At 46.3% G+C, this 20,316-nt stretch overlaps 2 protein-coding genes across 5 annotated transcripts in view; one reads left to right on the forward strand and one right to left on the reverse strand.

The window, feature by feature from the left end:
- Window positions 1-20,316, forward strand: part of LOC116429840 (uncharacterized) — a 295,330-nt gene that overhangs the window by 204,360 nt on the left and 70,654 nt on the right. The gene's annotated exons all lie outside the window — the stretch shown is intronic.
- On the reverse strand, window positions 2,902-4,818 carry Hbg2 (alpha-glucosidase). Its single transcript, XM_031983218.2, has one exon. The coding sequence runs from the start codon at window positions 4,779-4,781 to the stop codon at window positions 3,051-3,053; it is 1,731 nt and encodes a 576-aa protein (XP_031839078.1). The 5' UTR covers window positions 4,782-4,818; the 3' UTR covers window positions 2,902-3,050.

Here is a 20,316-nt window from a genome sequence, read left to right on the forward strand (position 1 = left end):
GCGTTCTTCTCGAAAATTCACGGTTCACGGGGCCGAAAGGAAGGAAACAGGCGTCGAAAGCGGCCGGGCAAACACAGAAACACCGGCGCCGGAAGCCGCGGCACCGGGAGACCGCGAATTAATTAAGAGGCTGCGAGTTACCGCCGCGGCAAATAAGACGAAACTACCCGGGACTTCCGCCGTCAAAATATTTGGTGCGGATTACTGGATGCCGGATGCCAGCAGGGCCACCATAGTCACCGAGACTCTTTGATAAACCTCCCCCACCCTGTCGCCCTTTGATGCGAAAGAAACTGGGACGAGGCTGTAGTAAGTGGCTAATGATGCTGGAAGAAAGAGTGAGTCATCTGGGAGTGTCTTTCAATTCTGTCTTACGTGAAGTTTCACGGAGAAGCGCGGTATTCCACGGATATGTGGTTCGAGGTTTGTAATAGAGTAAAATAGGAGTAATTAACGGTTTTCCGGTTGATCGGAGGGTGCATAAATCTGTTTTAGATCTGAATGATTGAACTAATAATACTGCAGATCCACCTGAGAAGGTTCGTTGACATTTCACAGATTACGTCGAATTAAGATCGACGTTTGACCGTAGAAATATATTTTTCGATGAATTATATACTCCCGTCGGGAATGTAATTGGAACCGAAAGTTCAATCTGTAATTGGAGCCGAAAGTTCAATTCCAGCGGGGATGGTGAAGAGTTAAGGAATATTGAAACTGAATTGAAGCTGCCGGTCGATAGTCAAAGGTCAGACGAGACTGACAGATTTATCGGATTAACTTTGCTTGAATATTTAGCTTTCAAGCAACTGACGTTAAAATCTATAGAATACAATAATACTAATAACGTAATATTCATTTAATTCCGTCTTCATCCCCTAAATCAGACATTCGAATCCTCTGCCTCTTCAATAGCCAACACTATTCTCCAAATCAAAAATCATTCCCTCGGAACGACTAAATAATTACGCGATTCACAGTTGGCTGATAAAGCGATCATTCGCGACAACCGGTACATTGCCAAGGAACAACAGCGAAGCATCGATACGCCATGATTGATCTCGTCGAGCAGAAACGGCGGGTCGAGCGCCGTTCCGGAAAAATCGAGGCTGCGCCTGCACAAGGGAGAGGAAGAGGAGGAAGACGAAAATAGGAAAGCAGGGAGGACCGCGTCGAACCTAGCCGCGTCTCGAGCACGCTCCGGATGCACGCGGCCGTGTGGCGCACAAATGAAGTCGACGCTTGCCCGCGCGCGCGCGCGCATCCTTTCCAAGTGTCCCCGACGACGTCTGAAAGAGGAGAAATAACGGGGAACAAGGGACAGGCGGATAGGTTGAAGAATGTGCACTCAACGTGATTGGTGCAGCCTCGCTATGCACGCCGGGTAGCGCTGTCTGCATGAAAACTTGAGAATTTCCGGAGGCGCTCGCGTGTACGCACGCACGATCGCAGCTGCGTCTTCCGTGGACCGGCGAACAATGTAGTTAGCCGAGAGAAAATTTCCCGGGGAACGTCGCTCGCACGTGTCGACGACACACGCCCGACTTACCTGGCTGATTTATGATCGGCCTCGCTCTTTTGCTCGCTCGGATTGGCTGATTGATCAGAAATTTACGAGCGGCTCAACTGGTTCGCGCGAACGAAGAATTCAGCTGAAATGTTTGAAACCTTTGGCTCACATTTTCCAGGATCATTCGGGGGATTGTTACAAAAATTTGCTGGATGGTTTGATTGGATACTTCAGTTATATTGTTAATAATATGATAAACGTTAAGGTAATTAATAGTATAGAGATTATTTTTAAATTTCATTAGAATTGAATACTCTTCATTTGGTGTCTTCCCAATTAGCGAAGTATTAAATTTTTAATACCCCGAGGATCGAAAGTTCATCTATATTTTCTCTGCGGTTATTAAATATTTCCCGGTGGTTCTCGAGTTTAGAATTCCATTTCTCTCCGTCGGGGGAAGTTCGCCCACACTACGCTCATCGGTAGTTATTTTTCCAGAATTAATTTCCATGGAGTTGATCTTTGCGCGTCGGGGTGAGGGTCGACTTCTCGCGCAGGGACTTGGCGAATTATTTTTCTTCGACGTTCCGCGGCGCCCCGTCGAGCCGGCGAGTCGTCGGCGAGGAGACACTTCAAACTTAGAATGTAACGACAACACGTTAAAAAAATAGTGCGCCCTCGGTGGGCGTGCCGACGTTGAAGCTCGCGCGGGCAGAGAACGAAGGGGGAAGAGTTGTAACAACTTTTTTCCTCCGCGCAGCAGGAGGCGTAATTATTCCATGAATATTCGAAATTTCACGGAGAACTCGACGAAAAAAAAAGGAAGAAGGAGCGAAAAGAGGAAGAGAGCGGAGGCGGACGGACGCCGCTGAATAATGTAATTACATCAAATAAGAAACGAGTGGATAATGAACGAACGAAACAAATAAGACCAGATCCACGCTGAAAACCACGGAATTTCACTTCGGAATTACATGAACTCCCGGGAATATTCCGGGCCGTGCGCGATTAATGAATTAGAGCCATGTAACCAGCGCGGGCGAGCCGGGATTCGCATCGTTGCTCGGGAAATGAAAAATGTTTTGCATTAACGCGGCCGGAATAATTTCCGCCGTTACGCGATATTAGCGCGATATTTTAATTAACCGAGCGGCCCGTCGCGTCCGCGCCGGATGAAACTTGTAAACCTCGATTAACGATCCTTTAATAATAATGATGCGTTTACGAAGATCTCGCGATCAATTTCGAATGAACACGGCTCATCAATAATCGCAGCGCTCGCCGCGAGCCATTCCGCGTCAAAGATATTCAGCGTTCGACCGAAGTATTTCGAATGAACGCTACAAACTGAATGGATCGACAAAACAAAAGGAACATTCGAGCGACTGGGAAACATTTCATATTAAATATATTTAGTATTCAAGCCAGATGCATCGAATAAATGCAGGACAAAGTCAATAGTTCGACTCATCGAAAGCAGCATCAAAAATGAAAGAAACGTTAATGAAAATAGCATTTTACTTCAAATCCGAATCATCATTTAATAGGACATCCCGTCTCGCTGCCAAATCAGCGAGGGGTTAGTGTAGACCACTGAAGCAGCGGCAGGCAGGCTCAGATTAACAGGGTTGACCCTTGACCCCGGCCAGAGGTTGGAGCCGACGCTGGCGATGTTGACGGCCAGCTCCGCGGGCAGGTTCAATTTGGATCTGGCGTTGACGGTGACCGGGGCGTCGGAAAAGTTGATCAAAAGCACCGCAACGGCCGATCCGAGTCTACGGACGACAGCCAGGACCTTGTCCGTGACCAGGCTCACCTGGAAAGAGCCCACGGCCAAGACAGGCTTCTTCTTCAGCGCGACGAGAGCTTTGAACACTCTATAATGAGAGGTAGCAGCCTGTTTCTGAGCAGCCAGGTTCAACGTCCTGTAATTACTGTGCACCGGTAGCCAAGTAAACAGCCTGTTCGAGAATCCTGCGCTGGTGGTGTTGTCCCATTGGTAAGGAGTCCTCTCCGGGTCCCTGGACTTCAAGAAGTACCTGGCTGGGCCAGCATTGCAGCCCGCTGGGTCCACCGTCTCGTAGTACGTGAAGTTCCTGTCCTCCATCCCTATCTCGTCGCCATTGTACACCACAGAGATGCCAGGCAGCATCATCGACAACATGGTAATCTGATCGGCGCGTCTCCTGCCGAACCTAGTCGCCACGCGATGATTATCATGATTGCCTACCACCCAGTTAGCTACGTTCCTAGGCCCCGGCACGCTGTACAGCCACTTCTCGATCTGGTTCTTAAAATCTGCGGCCGACGACTTGGCATCCAGGTTGCTGATGAACATGAAGTTGAAAGGAACGGAGCCGAAGTTGTAGTACTTTATCGTGAAGTCGTGCGTGGTGTAAGCTTCCGTGATGAGGAACTTCGCGTCGGACTTGGTTCTGTTGGAATAATCGTCCATCAGCTTCCTCCAGCTCCTCAGGGTCTCGTACGTTTCATGCTGATCCCTCGTGTAGATGTGAACCAAGGTGTCGTAGTCATCGGCGGGGAGATCGGTCCTATTCGCCTTGGGCTCGTCCAGGGACCTAACGTCCTCGAACATGTGATTGATGGCGTCGATGCGGAAACCGTCGACTCCACGGTCCATCCAGAATGTCAGCACATTCTTCATCTCCTGGTTCAGCGCCTGGCTGCGGTAATTGAAGTCCGGCTGGCCCGCCGCGAACTGGTGCAGGTAGTACTGCCTCCTGACGTCGCTCCATTCCCAAGCGGAGCCCTGGAAGGTGCTAAGCCAATTGTTCGGCGGACGCCTGGTTCCGTTCACGATCTTAGCGTCCCGCCAGATGTAATACTCGTCGTACGGCTTGATCCTCAGCGCGCTCTTCTTGAACCAGGGGTGCTGGTGCGAGCTATGATTGGGCACGAAGTCCAGCATCACCTTCAGCCCCAGGGACTTCGCTTTGGCCACCAGCCTGTCGAAGTCCCGCAAAGTGCCGTAATCGGGATCAATGTCGGTGAAGTTCGCGATGTCGTAGCCGAAGTCCACCTGCGGGCTCGTGTAGATCGGGGACAGCCAGAGCGCCGTGGCGCCGAGGTCGGCGATGTGCTCCAGTTTGCTGGTGATGCCGTTCAGGTCGCCGATCCCGTCGCCGTTGCTGTCTTTGAAGCTTCTCGGGTAGATCTGATACACCACCGCGTTCCTGTACCATTCCGTGCTCGAGAGCGGAAGGCTGGACGCGAGTCCTAAGAGGCAAGCGATCACTGCTAAGCGCAACATGATGATTATCACTGATCCCTGGGAGACACTGTTCTGCTTTTATAAGAGACAGGGTTAGAAAAATTGGATAATCCAACGAGATCGGGGATTAGGATTACTTCGATCAAATTGTTATTAAAGTGATTACAAACTGTGCAAACAATAAAGTGCACTGTGAAAGCTGCTAAGATAAGCCAGTATCTGCTGGCATTTTCCGTCCTGAGATTAAGGTGTTTATGCTACATTACTTCTCCTGAGTGTTCTTTATCAGTGTTGACCGAGATTTCCCCGGAGTTTTATGGTGAACGCTGTTCGAACGACAATGTCGGTGAATCGTGAACTCGATAACTTGTTTTCGATTTTAGCGGCAAAAACGCTCGACGGTCTTATCTTCGTATGGTCATCAAAACAGTTATTATCTCGTAACAAACAGAATGTTATTATTTATTGATAGCTATCGCTAGTGCATTCGTTGAGAACTTCTTGGAATGGTCAAGGAAGCTTAATTGATTATTTCATAATACTAAAAGAAATGCTTCGCACAATTCTCTTCTGAAAGACTGAAAGTAAATCGATAACAGCAACGTAATCTTCCACTTCGATCTGTCTCCAACGAGGAACGCTGATTACTGTTCAAATGGGCTAGAAACGTCAGCCGTAAATATCGCTAATTTCATAGCGAGGGGTTAATGATCGTATGGGTTCATAGGGGTATTATCAATTGTTCCAGCAATCCAGATCCAACGGTACGCGCGCCGATGGCCAATTGATCTGATTTCACAGTTGGTACAAAGTCTGTATCCACGGATCGCGAGCGGCCAGGTTTATGGGCTCGCGACACACAGCGGTCGAGTTTAATGCACCGCGAGACCTGCTACGTTCGCAACGCCCCCGACGCCCCCCGATAAGACTGCTCGAGGTGCGCGGCCACTTGGGAAATGGTAAACACCTAAACCCGCACGATCTCGCGTGTCCGACGCGTTTATGCGTGCCGCCCTCGTAACTGCTATCGCGGCCATGGCTAATTATACAGCCGGCCGTTGGGACCGTTTCTTGCTTCCTCGGCTGCCGACGCCAATTTAGGGCTGGCGCGAACCTCCGGTCCCGCCATGACGAATAAATTCGCCATTCGTCAAGCGGACAAGCCACTTGACGCGGATAAACGAATTCCTTCGCGTGCGCCGATCGAAGCCGTCGAATATTCTAACAGATGATTGAACTTTTTTTTTATATTTATTTATAGTATCAACACTTGGGTCATTGGCGACTAACAGAGAGTTTACAAGTTAAACAAGAAAAGTATAATATTAAATCATTTGATTGGATTGCATTGTTATTCTTGCAGGTTCATCTAGCTGAATGTCACCACATTAGTTAGCATTATTTATAATATAGAAATGTTTGCGAATAATCATGGTTTAATTGAGTGAACTGTAGTAATTCGATTTGGTTGGGGGTCACCGGTGAAACTTGTCGCACTTTCGCATGACGTGTTCTATCGTTGAAACTTCATTACAAAAATCACATGTAGGCGGATAAAGATTTAACCCTTTGCACTCGAAAGTTTTTCACTTGAAGTAGTCTATGCTTTCTAATTGGATGTAGGAAAGATTCTTTAAAATGAATTTAACAAGAAATCATACATAAATTATGTACAAAGCTATTTTCTTTCGATGTTTCACGTATCGATGCAATATACAAAGGTTAATGGTAAACAGCAAAATTTATAATTTTGCTGTATCAGATCATCTGGCGACTAGAAGTCGCCTCTCGAGTGCAAAGGGTTAAAAGGTGGAAGGAATGGGTAAGTTCGATATAGCCGATTCTGAGCCTGCTAAGAATCACCTGGTCCCTACGAGCTGATTGAATTTGCTCGCAGTTACTACAGCTCCGATTATTTTCAAGTTGATCGTTTTATACTTCTGGGAACGAGTGTTTCAGGTCAGCCAATTTTAACCGAGAATTTAGGTATCCGCTGGTGGCAGTTGGCTAGAGATAACACGAGTAATTAATGCGAAAGTTCCCGATCGAAGCCAGATAAAGTTAAACCGGGGGAATTTGATATTCATCGGGGCGAAGTTCAATGGAACAAAGTGGGGCATCGTTGCGATCCGTGTCCCGGAATTTTCGGATAATTCTTTACTCGATAATGAGATAAGCTGTCGGCAGTTCAAGCGAGAAAGAAACAAGCGGCGAGCTATCGGTCGAGCGCGATCGATTCACGAGAGGAGCCGCGCGACCCGCATCGCTTTTCAGGCCGCGCGCGACGGGATCGGAACGATTCATCAAAGTCCTCGGGCGACAATAACCCCGAAAATTTTCATGAGGGACGATTCGGGGCGAATCGTGCGAAAAGATATCGGGTTGCCCGCGAACCAGCAGCGTCCGTCGGATCCGGACAGGATCGCGTGACGAGGACACGGGAAACTACCGGGAGGGCCCACTTTCGACCGCGGCGAGCCAAAGGAGCGTCCCATTTGTTCCTTCTCTCTTTCCCTCGTTTTTTGTCGAAAATGCTCGAAAAAATATGTTTTTTTACCGCCCGCTATTCCGCGGACGGCGAACGGCGGCCAGCGTAATGGAATACGGACCGGAAATGCGCTCGGGTACGACCAGCGAAACGGTTCTCTCGTTTTTTTTTCATATTTCAATTGCACGCACCGCTCCACGCGCGGAAGTTTCTTTCTCTATGAACAGCGGATGAGCTTCGCGGCCCGGATTCGAGTCGACCAATTTCTCTTTTTCAGAAGAGTCGATCGAGCCAATTGGAAACGATTCGATAGCATCTGGCGCAAAAAAACGTGAAAGAAAAAAGTGGTTAACCGAGTAAGGTATAGTCGTATGATCTACGTTGCTCGTTTGCATAATTCTTATCGATGAGACATCCCCGATATTTTGATATTCCTTTGAAACTGTAATCACCCTTGATCTAGAAATTAGAAAAATCCTTGAGCTGAATCGACGAGAACTTTCGTGTACGCTTGATACTAGGCGATCGGCTGAAACGTCGATGAGGAACGGTAACGCAATTACAATAAATTTCGAACGATAATGGTTAGGCAAGATAAAAAGTAGGTTCTGTTTTGCGAAGCAACACTTGTGCCCGGACCGTCCTGCTCCCTCGGTCGTGATTTACGCCCGAAGATACACAGATATCCAGCGGACGGGCAAAGACTAACATGATACCGGCGGCGCCGCGCGCAGAAACGAGAACAAAGTTTCGCCCCGGGGCATTATTTATGCGCGTAATTTTCTTCTCGGCTTATTGCGAACTGCATTCATTCATTGTTCGCGCCCGCGACGAGGACAATTTCACCGAAACAATGAATTATTCATACTATAAACATTCCCGCCCTCTCTGTTATCGGTCTTCCTCCGGTGTACTTCCGGTTCACGAGCCAGCCACTTTTTTTTGATCGTCGAAAAAGCACGCGGGATATATTTTTCTTCTTTTTTCCTCTGTTACACCGCGACGCAGCCGTGACTAACGAGACATTTTTGTCGCGCGGCGGTAGATGGAAGAAATGAACGGGAATTATTCGCTGGAAGCATCGTTTCGGGCAGAATCGAACGGGATCGCCTGCGTCGCGACGCGGGGACGCGGCTTAAATCGCGGCTGACTCGCGTGATCGCCTACTACTCGCGTTAACTGCTCTATAAAATAACAGCGAGTGCTTATGCAAATCTGTATGCTCGCCGGCGGCCGGGGACATTTGCATTCCATTCGCCGTTCGCTCGGTGAAAAATACAAACGCGTCCGCGCGGGATTTTATTATTAAATTAATACTTCGTTGTATTTCAAATGCAATCTAGCCGCGGGCGCAAACACTCTAGATCCTAGATCACCGGCAGGACTGACCGTCCCCTGTAAAATTTCATTATTGAATTAATACTTCGTTGTGTTTCAAACGCAATCTAGCCTGCCGCCGCGAACGCTGTAGATCGTTAGGGAACAGGATTAATCGCCGCTCTGTAGAATTTTACTGTTAACGTAATACTTCGCGTTGCAAACGCAATCTTGCTGCACAAGCGCGGATCGGAGTCTAGATCGTTAGGGGACACGATTAATTAATCAATCCCACATCCCGCCGTTCGCTCCTTCCACTCTCTTCTCCACGTTTAACAGCGCACTCGCCGAGGCAACAAGATTTCCAAGCGACGCGTCGCGCGGCCAGGAAGCAAAGAACAAACGACCGACCAGGGGAGGCACTAAAGCGAGCAGCAATCTCAATAACAAATCGTTCCTCTCATTGCGGTAGGGTCGCGCGCGCGCGCGCGAGCACGAGTCCGCGCACGAGCAAGCGCGCCTGGGGATGTAGATTAATGCGACGGCGAACTTTTACGATTTCGTTTAGCCCCCGGAAACGACCCGGGGCTAAACAACATCGCCGGTTCACCCTTTCCGCGCGGAATTGCCGGCGTATCCGGTGGGCCGCGAACTCGCTGCGTGTATAATTCCTTCGAATTACAACGGCGTAACCGAATAGCCACCCTTTAAGCTGTAATGCGTCAAACGGAGGGCCACGCGCAGCACACGCGTGTTGCGAGCAGGTTTCCTGTACAGGGGATTCGTTGTCGACCGGGCTTTAACTTAATTTTCATACGTTCGACGACCCGGTCTTAGTTGGGAGCAGGTTTTCGGTGGGAGGACGGGGGCGGGGGTGGGATTTCACGATGTGCGATTGCTTCGAAAAGGGCAACGAGGACGAGGAATTGGCGCGGCCCCGTTGTAACGAAGCCACGTTATGTCAGCCACCCTAGCCGCGCCGAGGGATAGTCAAACAACCCCCTCGCAGTTTACGGTCGTAATTAACTTCCTAGGTTATTAGCCCTCGTTCGCGGTTGTGACCTGCCCGACGCTTCGCAGGACCCTCTCTGTTCTCTCGTTCTCTATCTGCTCTTTTTCTCTTTGTTGTGTCTTTCTCTGGCTGCTCTATAGCTCTCTGTCTAGCTCCCCCTCTCTCTCTCTATTTCTCCTCTCTCTTCTGTCTTTTTCTAGCTGCTCTCAAATTCTCTATCTCTTTACTCTCTTTCCTTCCCTTTCTCTCTCTCTTCTCTCTCTTCTCTCTCCTTCTCTATCTTTCTCTCTTTTTCTCTCACTTTTCTAGCTGCCCTCTAGCTTTCTATCCAGCCCCTTCTTTCTCTTCCTCTCCCTCTTCTCTCTCTTCTCTCTCTTCTCTCTCCTTCTTTCTCTTTCTCTCTCTTTTCTGCCTTTCTCCCTCTCTATTCTCTCTTTTTCTCTCGCTTTTCTAAGCTAAAAAAGGAAGTTTGCTCTCTAGCTCTCTATCCAACCCCCTCTTTCTCTTTTCTCTCTCTTTCTCTCCTTTTCTTCCTTTCTTCCTCTTTCTCTCTCTTCTCTCTTTTTCTCTTACATCTCTACCTGCTCTCTAGCTCTCTATTCAGCCGTTCTTTCTCCCTCTTCTCTCTCTATCTCTCTGTCTGCCCGATCCCTGTTGCTCTCTTTTCTCCGTCCTCTCTCTCGCTGGGTCATTCGCTAACGCTGTCTCGCCACACTTTCCGGGAAACCCTCCCTCGCCGTGTACCCTTTCTCGCTGCTCGAAATACAGCCGCGAACCAGACGCTGGCCTGCGTGAGTTTTCGATGCAGCTCATCTCGTTTGCTCGCGATTACCTTGTAAATTAAAAGAGCCACTGACGCCGAGTCTGGGTCCATTAGCTCTGGCGAGCGTTGATTGGATTTTGGACAGTTTTGCTGCTCGCGGGTGGTACCGGTTTATCAGGGGATGGTGGGGTCTTTGTGCGATCGTTGTTAGTAGAACTTTTAGGATTTAATGTAGATTGATAGGTTTTCGTAGGATAGAAAGCTGTCTTGTTTTACACTGACGGAACTCTGGTTGGATCTAGTTCGCGGTTTTATTGGCTCTACAATAGATCTTCTGGATGAAACATTCCTGCGAGAAAGGAACGTGGCAACATTACAAACTTCTTACATAGTTTTTAATTGAAGTCCCGAAACCTTTAAACCCAGAAGATTGATTGCAACAACAATTAGAGCAGCACCTCCATTTAATCTCGGCCGCGATTGTCCAGGGTGGTCTTGATTGTCGAGGATACTAAAATGAAAATGTGCACGCGATATCCTTCCCCCCGTGCTTTACTTATTACTCCGTCACCTTCTGATACCGTAGGCATTAAGCTCTGCCGTTGGCGCAGCATTAGCGCGATAAAACACCTCCGAGAAGAAAATAAAAATCCATCGTACAGAACCTCGCATAACCTAAAAGGCATTGGCGACTACAATGTCGTGGAAGAGGAATTCATTCTCATCCGTATCAAAAGCCCGCCATGCGCGAAATATATTAATTTCACGTTCGAATCGTTGATTATGTTTCGAGGAATTTCATATTTCATCCGAAAGGAATCAAGACCCTACAATACGTCCATGATATTCATTTCCGTTTTCAATATCCGCCAACAAATGCGATTATCCGCCGTCATTGGAAAGAATACAAAAGATCAAAGGAAAGCAATCAAACGATATTTCCAAATTGAATGTACTCCTAAATCATTATTTCCTCAAATTTCCGCCTCCCTCTAATTCCTCTCCCAATGAATTAATCTAAGAACAATCGATTTCCAAAAAATTTAATTTCAAAACCTCATTAACATTCATCTTTCCTACTATAGAAACTGTCCGAAGCAGAAAATCAATCATCACTGAAACAGCAGAATTACGTACGCACGGCCGGGAAACGTTTAACCGAACTACCCAAAGATCCGTCGTACTTGTGATTTGCAACTTGCGTTCCGTACGTGCCCCGGCACGCGCGATCGAAGCACGTAACGAGACGAAATTTCGCCGGGTTGATAGCGAAAGAGGGAACACGCGTGCGGCTCGTTACACGCGTTGCGCCGAACGTTCGGGCCGGCCTACTGCAAATTAATTAACCAGCGGCGTGTATTATTATCAAGAGCGCAACACGCGTCGGCAATGCGATCCTAATTAAATTTTCAATCCGCGCGAGTCCATCCGGTAAATCAACATACCCGGGATACCATGAAATTAAATGAAAGCACGTTCTTCGAATAATTGCCGGGATGCGACGGGATGCGCCCGTGTAACGCGGTCATTGTCTGCCGGCCCGAAATCGCTGGATCCCTTTATCCACGTCGCTTCGACGATTTTTCGCGCCCTCCTCGACGTCCCCAGCCCATCAGCTCTTCGTCCCGGGAGTAATGGAGACCGATGGTCGACTCGGAAAGTATCTTACATACCGGAGAAAGAAGAGAGCCCTTTCAAAACGCACCTTAACCTCTTATCCGAGGATTTTCAAGCTGAGTGCTTCGGCCGTGATGCCGTTACAATGCTGATAGAGGATTAAAAAATGCATATTTCGTTATGAATATTTAACCCTTTGCGCTCCGTCGTCGCCGCTATGGCGACACTGCGATGTAAGCCTGTAACTCTGCGCGACATCTGGAAATAATTTTGTTTTCTATGAATGGTTTTTCACGTTTACATACTTTCCGAGTAGCTGCTAGCTCAGAGTAGAAAGGACTCGGTTGCCGCGAGGTTATATGAGAAATTGCTCGAAGTGCAAAGGGTTAATAGACGAACACTTTCCAGGATCGCGCTGTTAGAACCTTGATGGAAATGAACAGTTACATGACACGAGTACCTTGACATGTAACTGCGCGTGAATCTAATTTTATATCGAACACTGTAGAGATTTGCCAAGCGTATACTATCGGTATTCATAAAGTATAATCAATAGCAAACGCTATTTAGCATTTATCAAATTTAATTAACACTGGAGAGCATCAAGCATCGGTCATGTTTATTAATACATGCGAGCGCTCGTTAAACAAAGAACGCCATTAAAGCTATCAATATTCGCTGCTAAAAACATAGTTATAATCGAGAGTATTAACAGACATAATACTTCAAGCTATACAAACTTCCATTATGAATATAAAGTCAGAAGCAGAAAATGTAACGTTAGCCGGCAGACGCTCGAAGAGGAAGAAAATTTTCGAAATCAGTTTATTTTTTGCTCGGCGCAGAGGGTCGAAATTAAAAACTGTCGTCCTGTTGTTCCTCTACGGTCGCGTTCTCAAGTGGCTCGGCTGGAAGTTTCGTTATACGTCGGGTCACGGACGGTTCGCGAGAATTTCGTGCGGCGAGGAAAATGAGACTGACCGGGTGGACGGACGGGGCGCGGGGCGCGTTTTCGTTAGCAGCGAAGAATTGCCCGGCACAAAAGCGCCGGCACCTTAGACGCGACATTGTGCCGCGTGAGTGGCTGCGGTCCGAATAACGCGCGTCCACGGTAATTCCGGAATAACACAACATCGTCGGGCACCACGCTGCGGACACAGAGATTGCCACCCTCTATAGAGTCTCGCCGCAGCCTTAGCTCGCTCCACGGGGGACGCTAGCTTTCTTCGGGGAAGAATAGCCTGGAAGAGAGGAAACATTGCTTTGTGGCACGCTAAACGGGAAATTGCGGTAATTCATTGGTTCCCTGCTTCGGAGTCTCCGTTAATGATAGCGGAGATTGGTCTAATTCATTGAACTTCGATTCGATGGACGATACTGGTTCGTGGAATCTGACGAAGCTTATTTCTTTCTTTCCCTAATCATTCGTTTTTATTATCCGCTTAACCGTTTGGATGCTAAACTTTCGCGGATATTTGCCAAAAATGCGGACATTGGGTGTACAAAAAAATTAATGAGAGTACTTATCTGATGGGATCGCAAATATTGTGTTATTACAAAAAATATCAAGAAATAACATTTATTCAAATAAATTTACTTTGATCTATTTCTTGAAGAACATAGTAAGAAAATTATAATTGATACTGATAAACAGAAGCGCCTCCGCGCTCTCCGCAATTTCGCGCAACACAAGAAGAGCGCTCAACACTTAAACGGTTAACACTAGATTTACGGAACGCGTCAAATTGACGCATATTGGATTTTAGAAATATTATTTTGTAAATGTTTACGCCGATTTTGATTGATGCGATCGCACTGACATGTACCGCAATTACCTACTATCAAATCTCCAGTTTCCACAATCTAAATAAACGAGCATCAATTCTTTTAGGAACAATAGAATGAAGTGTACAATAAATGCCCGTAAACCTAGTGTTAATCATGTCCCGCGGAAGTTACCATCCGTCTCCCAGAGAGAGCTGGAGAGCGTCAGCAACAAAATAGCCGTTACACCGTGACGCGTGTCGTTCCCATCGCGTTTCTCGCGCAATTCAATCTACACGGTGGTAGCAATTAAACCGATGGGAAAATGACGGGAAAAAGAAAGAGCAATGAAAAGCCACACACGGAACACAGCTCGTTTAGCCGGAGATCGCGTGACTCGTTTAGCGAATTATTATTCCGAGGAATCGTCTAGTTTCGCGTCGAGACGGGTACGATTCAACGTCAGAGGAACATGCTCGTGTTCCCCGATCCCCGAGCAGCTCCTTATCGCCGTCGACGTGAATACGATGGTCCCCGGTAGCCGTTAGCGAGCAGATTTTAATTGGAGCAGCCACTTCCGTGTGCATCATTCGCGAAGTGGCTCGCGTGTATAGAAATATTTTAGATAATGAAGGCGCGAGCACGAGTGCCGGGCAGCGCGGGCGGCCCGCCAGCCGGTCGTCGAGCAGTTTTCAAGCGAAAAAACATTTTACAGCTGCGACGCGTCAGGAAACTATAGCAGAAACGGGAAACGCGAGCGGGAAAAATATATAGAAGAAGCGGGAGAGCGTGGCTAACGACGACACGGTAATTTCGCCTGACTTCGTTGTCGCCGCGAGCACTTCGAAAACTTCCGGTCAATTCCGAACTCGAAAGCTCCGCGCGAGCTGTCGCGGATATACCGGGCGTTCCGGGAATCCCGGTTTAACCGGCAGAGAAGCGAAGTTAAATGGTGAAACAAAATAATACTGGTTTTCCCGAGCTTCAAATGGTACCGTTATAGATTCCTTTTTGGAAAATAAGCGTTCAGCGGAGTTTATTAACATGTTTGAATATCTCGCGTGGCGTAGAACCAGTTAAATGTAACATCCTGTGCATGTTTCCCTCGTGTTTCCCGGGTTCGCGCGAAAATTCTATCACTGGCCGCGTGTTTAGCTTTCTATCTTGCCCGCCGTACGAAAACCGGACCGCTATATTTCCATTCGAGAGGCCGCGCTCTCGGCCAGGCCTTTGCAGACGGTTTTTTAGCTCCGGGAAAATATGAATTGCAAAACTCGCGGATGGACCGCACGCTCGCTCTCTCTCTCTCTCTTTCTCTCTCTCGTTCCCGTCGACCGACGTGACCACCGTACGGGAAATTCGAGCGTGCGAGATTGCAGGGACTCCTTAGGGAAAAGGACGAAAAAAATTGCACGGACCGCTTCCGGATTTATCGTGAATGTGAACGAATATTAAAATATTAAATAAAAACGTACGTGACCGTTCCTCATTGTCGAACGGTCCCAGCGACCCCGTCACGCCGCGTAGAATTTAATTGAACGTCTCTTTCTTTCTGTGTTTCTCTCTCTCTCTCTCTCCCTCTCTCTCTTTCTCTCGCTCGCTCTATGTTTCTATCTTTCTGTGCCCGAGAACAATACTGCAACTGCTAACGATGCACTGATGCAATTTCTCGGAAGTTGGAAAGATCGATGGCGGACCAGTAGCGAAACATTACCGCGCGAAGATAATGCCCGCCGCGGTACTCACCGTAATTAACCCATTAAGGTACGAACCCCACGTTAATGCAACATCCCATTTGCAATTTCTTTTACACCGCTGTATCCGCGTTCGAATTTTGCCTTTTTAACGTCGCCGCTGCGGAAGGGAATTCCAGGGATTTGCTTAATAATTTGCTGGTCGCCGCGTATCCCGACCGGCTCCCGGAATTTCATAAGTTTCGCAGTTTTAGTCCTTACCCCTTGCCGCGATTTCTTTCGTGGACGCAGTGACCTGGATCTATACGTGCGCGCATTGTTCCCGCATTCTTTGGGAAACGTTACAATCTTACTAGTTTTAATATTCGACATTCTTGGCTGTTAACAGTCTGCTAAGAGAAAGAGATTCGATCGTCTATCGTCTGTTACCTATAATTCTATTAAGAATCTATTAACCTGAAATTCACCGAACGAAGCATTGAAAACGGAAGAATGCTAATATAATTCTACTTCAATATAAATTAACCTTTTGAGTCCCACTTTTTGCAGAAACCTGCTCGGAAAATGCCAAGCGGCGCGATCGTTCTTTCGATTCAATTTAGAACTATATCATGCTTTTCTATTATCACAACAATTTTAAATAATGCGATCGTTATATTTTTCCAGTCTTAACCGTTTGAGTGCTGAGGAGCGCTATAGCGCTCTTGTGTTATGCCAAAATTGCAGAGAGCGCGGAGGCGCTTCTGTTTATCAATTATAATATTCTTACTATGTTCTTCAAGAAATAAATTGGAGTAAATTTATTTAAATAAATGTTATCTTTTGATATTTTTTTGTAATAACACAATTGATCTGTTGTTTAGCATCCAAACGGTTAAGCTCCGCCAGAATGGAACAATCGTTTTTTCCCAAGACAAACGATTGAATACGCGGTGGCCGAACGCGCGGTTGCGTTCGTGTTCTGGGGAATTGATAGAAATTGACTTGCTTTCAGCCGAAGTAAATGGGTTAGATGGTGGGGCGGACAATGGACTTCGGTTTTTCATTGTGAACATTGAAACGGGGGATATTTATTTATTCAAAGGGAACTCGTAACTTGAACAGGAAAGCGAGCAAGAAAACATCTTTCGACATAGAAAACCATTTCCTTCCAGAAACAAACTCTAAAAACAGTAATTGAGAAAATTGAAACATCAATAACATAAACAATAATCTAAATAACAGTAACAACAGTCTCATAGAATCCCAAACACCAAAAACTAATATAAAACCCCAAAGAAACTCGCGTCTGAATGACCGAAAACAGACACAAAGATCTCGCAACAGTACTACTCCGCTCAACAGCCTGTTTTCGTCCGACAATTCGTCAACGGCGAAGACTGACAGCCAGAACGAACTCGGATATTTATGAACCGCAGACGAGAAACGGTGTAACGCGTTCCGGCTTTATTCGCGGCGATGGGAATGCGTCTGAATGGGCGCGCGAGACGTTCCGCGAGATAAAACGTTGTCGCCGCGATCCAGGTATTGAGTCGCGCCTCGAGAACCACGGTCTGGCTCGCGACGACTATGCGGGAGTGTCTCGGGACCGGGATAAACCGATTTCCCGGTGAAACGGCCGAAGATAGCTGCCGATCGACGCGACAGCTCGTAAACGCCCGGAGACTTGAGGGATTCGTGGGGATGTCCGGAACTCGAGCTAAGATTCGTGCGGTCGACGACCGAGGACTCGCTTCAACGACCGTCGAATTCGTCCTTTCCGGCAAACGTTTTGTATCGGTGTAGCTAGACATTACAGGCTGTCCAGCTGAAATTGTAAGCTGCTTATGGCGGCCGCCTGGAAAACGGAAGTTACAACGATAGGGTTTCACGGATAACGTTACTGGCCCATGGAAGTCTTTATTCTTGGCGAAGACGTGTGAAGTAGAACGCACCGGAGATTCACTTCGTAATCACTGTTTCAGAAGCTTTATGGTCGTTAGTTTCAAACTGTATAGAAGACACTTTATAGTTTTCATGCTGTAGGAGAAAATATTTGGAATAGATGTGTTGGATAACTGTGGCAATGATTTTTGGGTGTTGAATTCTAACTAATTTAACACTATTGCCGGAGATTCACTTCGTAATCAGTGCTTCAGAGGCTTTATGGACGTTAGTTTGAAACTATACGGAAGACACTTTATAGTTTGGATATTGTAGGAGAAAATATTTGGAATAGATGTGTTGGAAAACTGTGGCAAAGATTTTTCAGTGTTGACGAATTGTAACTAATTTAACACTATTTCTATCGGTGTCGAAAGACTTTGAAATTTTAACTTAAAATTATTTTCTCCGTTTAACACGTTCAACCCGGCGCATTTTTTCGAAGTCTCTATGTCCGGCGTACACAAAATGATAAGTTGTTCATTCATCTGGCAGCGCTTGTTTACTTCAGCACTCTCCACGTTATCAGTAACAATCATCAGAGTCTGAGTAGTTGTATGAGTTCTTAAAATTACTGTGGTGAAGGTAAAAATGAATGTGTTAATCATTTTTCCTCGATTGAATTTTGTACATTTCCTATAATCAATGTTATAATCGTTATTGGAAGAAAAGTCAATTCAGAATGTAGGACTAAGCTTGTAAACGATTTTAAGTTAAAAACTCGAAAGGTGTCGTTTGACACCTTCGGTAGAAATAGTGTTAAAAGTATTTTAAAGTATGTTTAACACTTTGACTGCCAAGTAAACACGCATCAAAACTTCTATGCACTCGAAACAGTTTTCTTAATAAAGCGGAAATGAAAAAGTCAAGATTCTTTATGACGATTGCTCTAGTATCTTTCTTATATCTCATACATCCAACAATATTCAGTTCTTTCGGTACGCTAACAAGAAAATTAATGTTTAAGTTTACATAAAAAATGGCGTCACTCGAATTCGGGTGACATGGCAGTTAAAGTGTTAAAGCATTTCTCACGTGAAAGACGTTCGTAAACTGTATAGACTGACGATTCACGAACGCACGAATGGAACAAAACTACGGAAAGGGACTATTGGATTCGTCTATGAATTACTGTGCCGCGCGCGAATGGAGAAAGCCCGGCGTCGCGGCGCGTCGAAAAGGTTAAGAAAACCAGTGTCCGTATCGGTGCTCATTAAAACTCGTGGAACGTGTCCATTTAATCTGCAAAACCCCGACGACGCGACGTGCCGCTCGCTGAAACAGCTTCGACCCGTGAATAGATTACGCAGGATCCGGGAATCGTGTAATTAAGAAACTTCTTGCGTCGCGGCGACGTCCTAATGCGAGAAAAGTAATATTCGCCGGGGTCTTACGGCTATAACGCTTGTATTTCAACGTCAAAACTTTCCTCCGTAGCTACACTTCGTCGCGGTATCAACGAGGTTAAATAATCGTAACCCAGCGATCGATTATCTGACAATCATTGCACCGAGTGGTTAGCGTTCACTGGAATCTCGTGGATTTCCCATGTTCAGATAACGTGTGTACAGAGAGACGTTACTGTAAACTGTTGGGTACTCGAAGAGAAGGTTACGCGATGATATCTACTTAAGTGGGGAAAGCATTGGCAAATACTTGTTATCCGATTCTGATTAATCTCATAACACCTTCATTGCCACGAAAGTCTCGAGTGTTTTGTGTATTTAAACTTTCCAATAACAAAGAATTGCATGGAAACCAACTATTAACTCTTTGCGGACGAATGTCGACATTTCGGATCAAATGTCCATATTTGGAAAAGAAAGTCACAAATGATTCAATTACTCAAACATCAAGAGATCAGTGTATAATTTCCTTTCTATTATTTAAGCAATCGATATATAATTTAACTTCATCTGCTGAAGGTTTCGAATATTTCGAAGAATCTCGCAAAGCGTTTACACGTTGGATGCCATGGGGGTCACTGGTGAGCCCTAACTAAATCGAATTACTATAGTTTACTCAATGAAACGATGATTATTTGAAAACGTTTGTATATTATAAACAATACTACTTAACGCGGTGACGTTCAGCTAGATGAATGTGCAGTAATAATGATGCAATTCAATAAAATGATTAACACTAGAACTACTGAGCATTTAATACGATTTATACGCAATTCTCATAAAAATTGTAACAATAGATTATTTTCAGTTTCTTCAGACATTCATTATAGTACTCAAATGAAGCTATTGATTTTCAAAATTATTTCGAATATTCAATGCTTCGAAGACATCAATAATTGCTAAACAAAAGAACCGAAACTAGTCATCTTGTCTGTTACGGTAGTTCTAGTGTTAATAGTTGATTGGTTTTCACGCAATTCTTCTTTCTTATTAGAAAGTAAATTTACACATTACTCGTGGCAATTAGTAGGTAGATAATAGCGTAAACGTCTTTATTCACCATCAATCTCATTATCCACCTTCCCAAGCAGCCCATAAGAACTGATCATCAATAACCACGCCACGTTAATGTACCAACGCCTTCACCGCATTCCAATCTCACGCTACACAATCCAAACTTCGGGAACGATCGCTTAATATTCCGTTCGAGCAGGCGACGCTATGTAAGCCGAACCTCTCGGCGATCAACGATCGGTATTCCTTGCATTCCGGCTTGGTCGACATCGTACCGCAAGCACGCGTAATTAAAATAATTAATACGAATAATCTCGGGTCTAATAGCGTGCCGCCGGTGCTCGAGGGTTAGCTCTCGCGCGCGCGCGAAGAGCGGGAGCCGGTCATAATTAAAACGCGCGGTGCCAGGGCAGCACTTGAATCCGCGCAGCGCGCGAGACGTGAACGCGGCGCTGTTAGGTGCTCGGCTCACGCATTTTTACCGCTGAAAAAGCCTCGCCTAGCAACTGAACACCCATTTTCCCCTCGGATTCAGCTCGCGGGAAAAAGATTTCCCGCCGACTTCAATGCGACCCC

This window comes from Nomia melanderi, chromosome 1 (genome assembly GCF_051020985.1).
Source record: "Nomia melanderi isolate GNS246 chromosome 1, iyNomMela1, whole genome shotgun sequence".
Lineage (NCBI taxonomy): Eukaryota > Metazoa > Arthropoda > Insecta > Hymenoptera > Halictidae > Nomia > Nomia melanderi.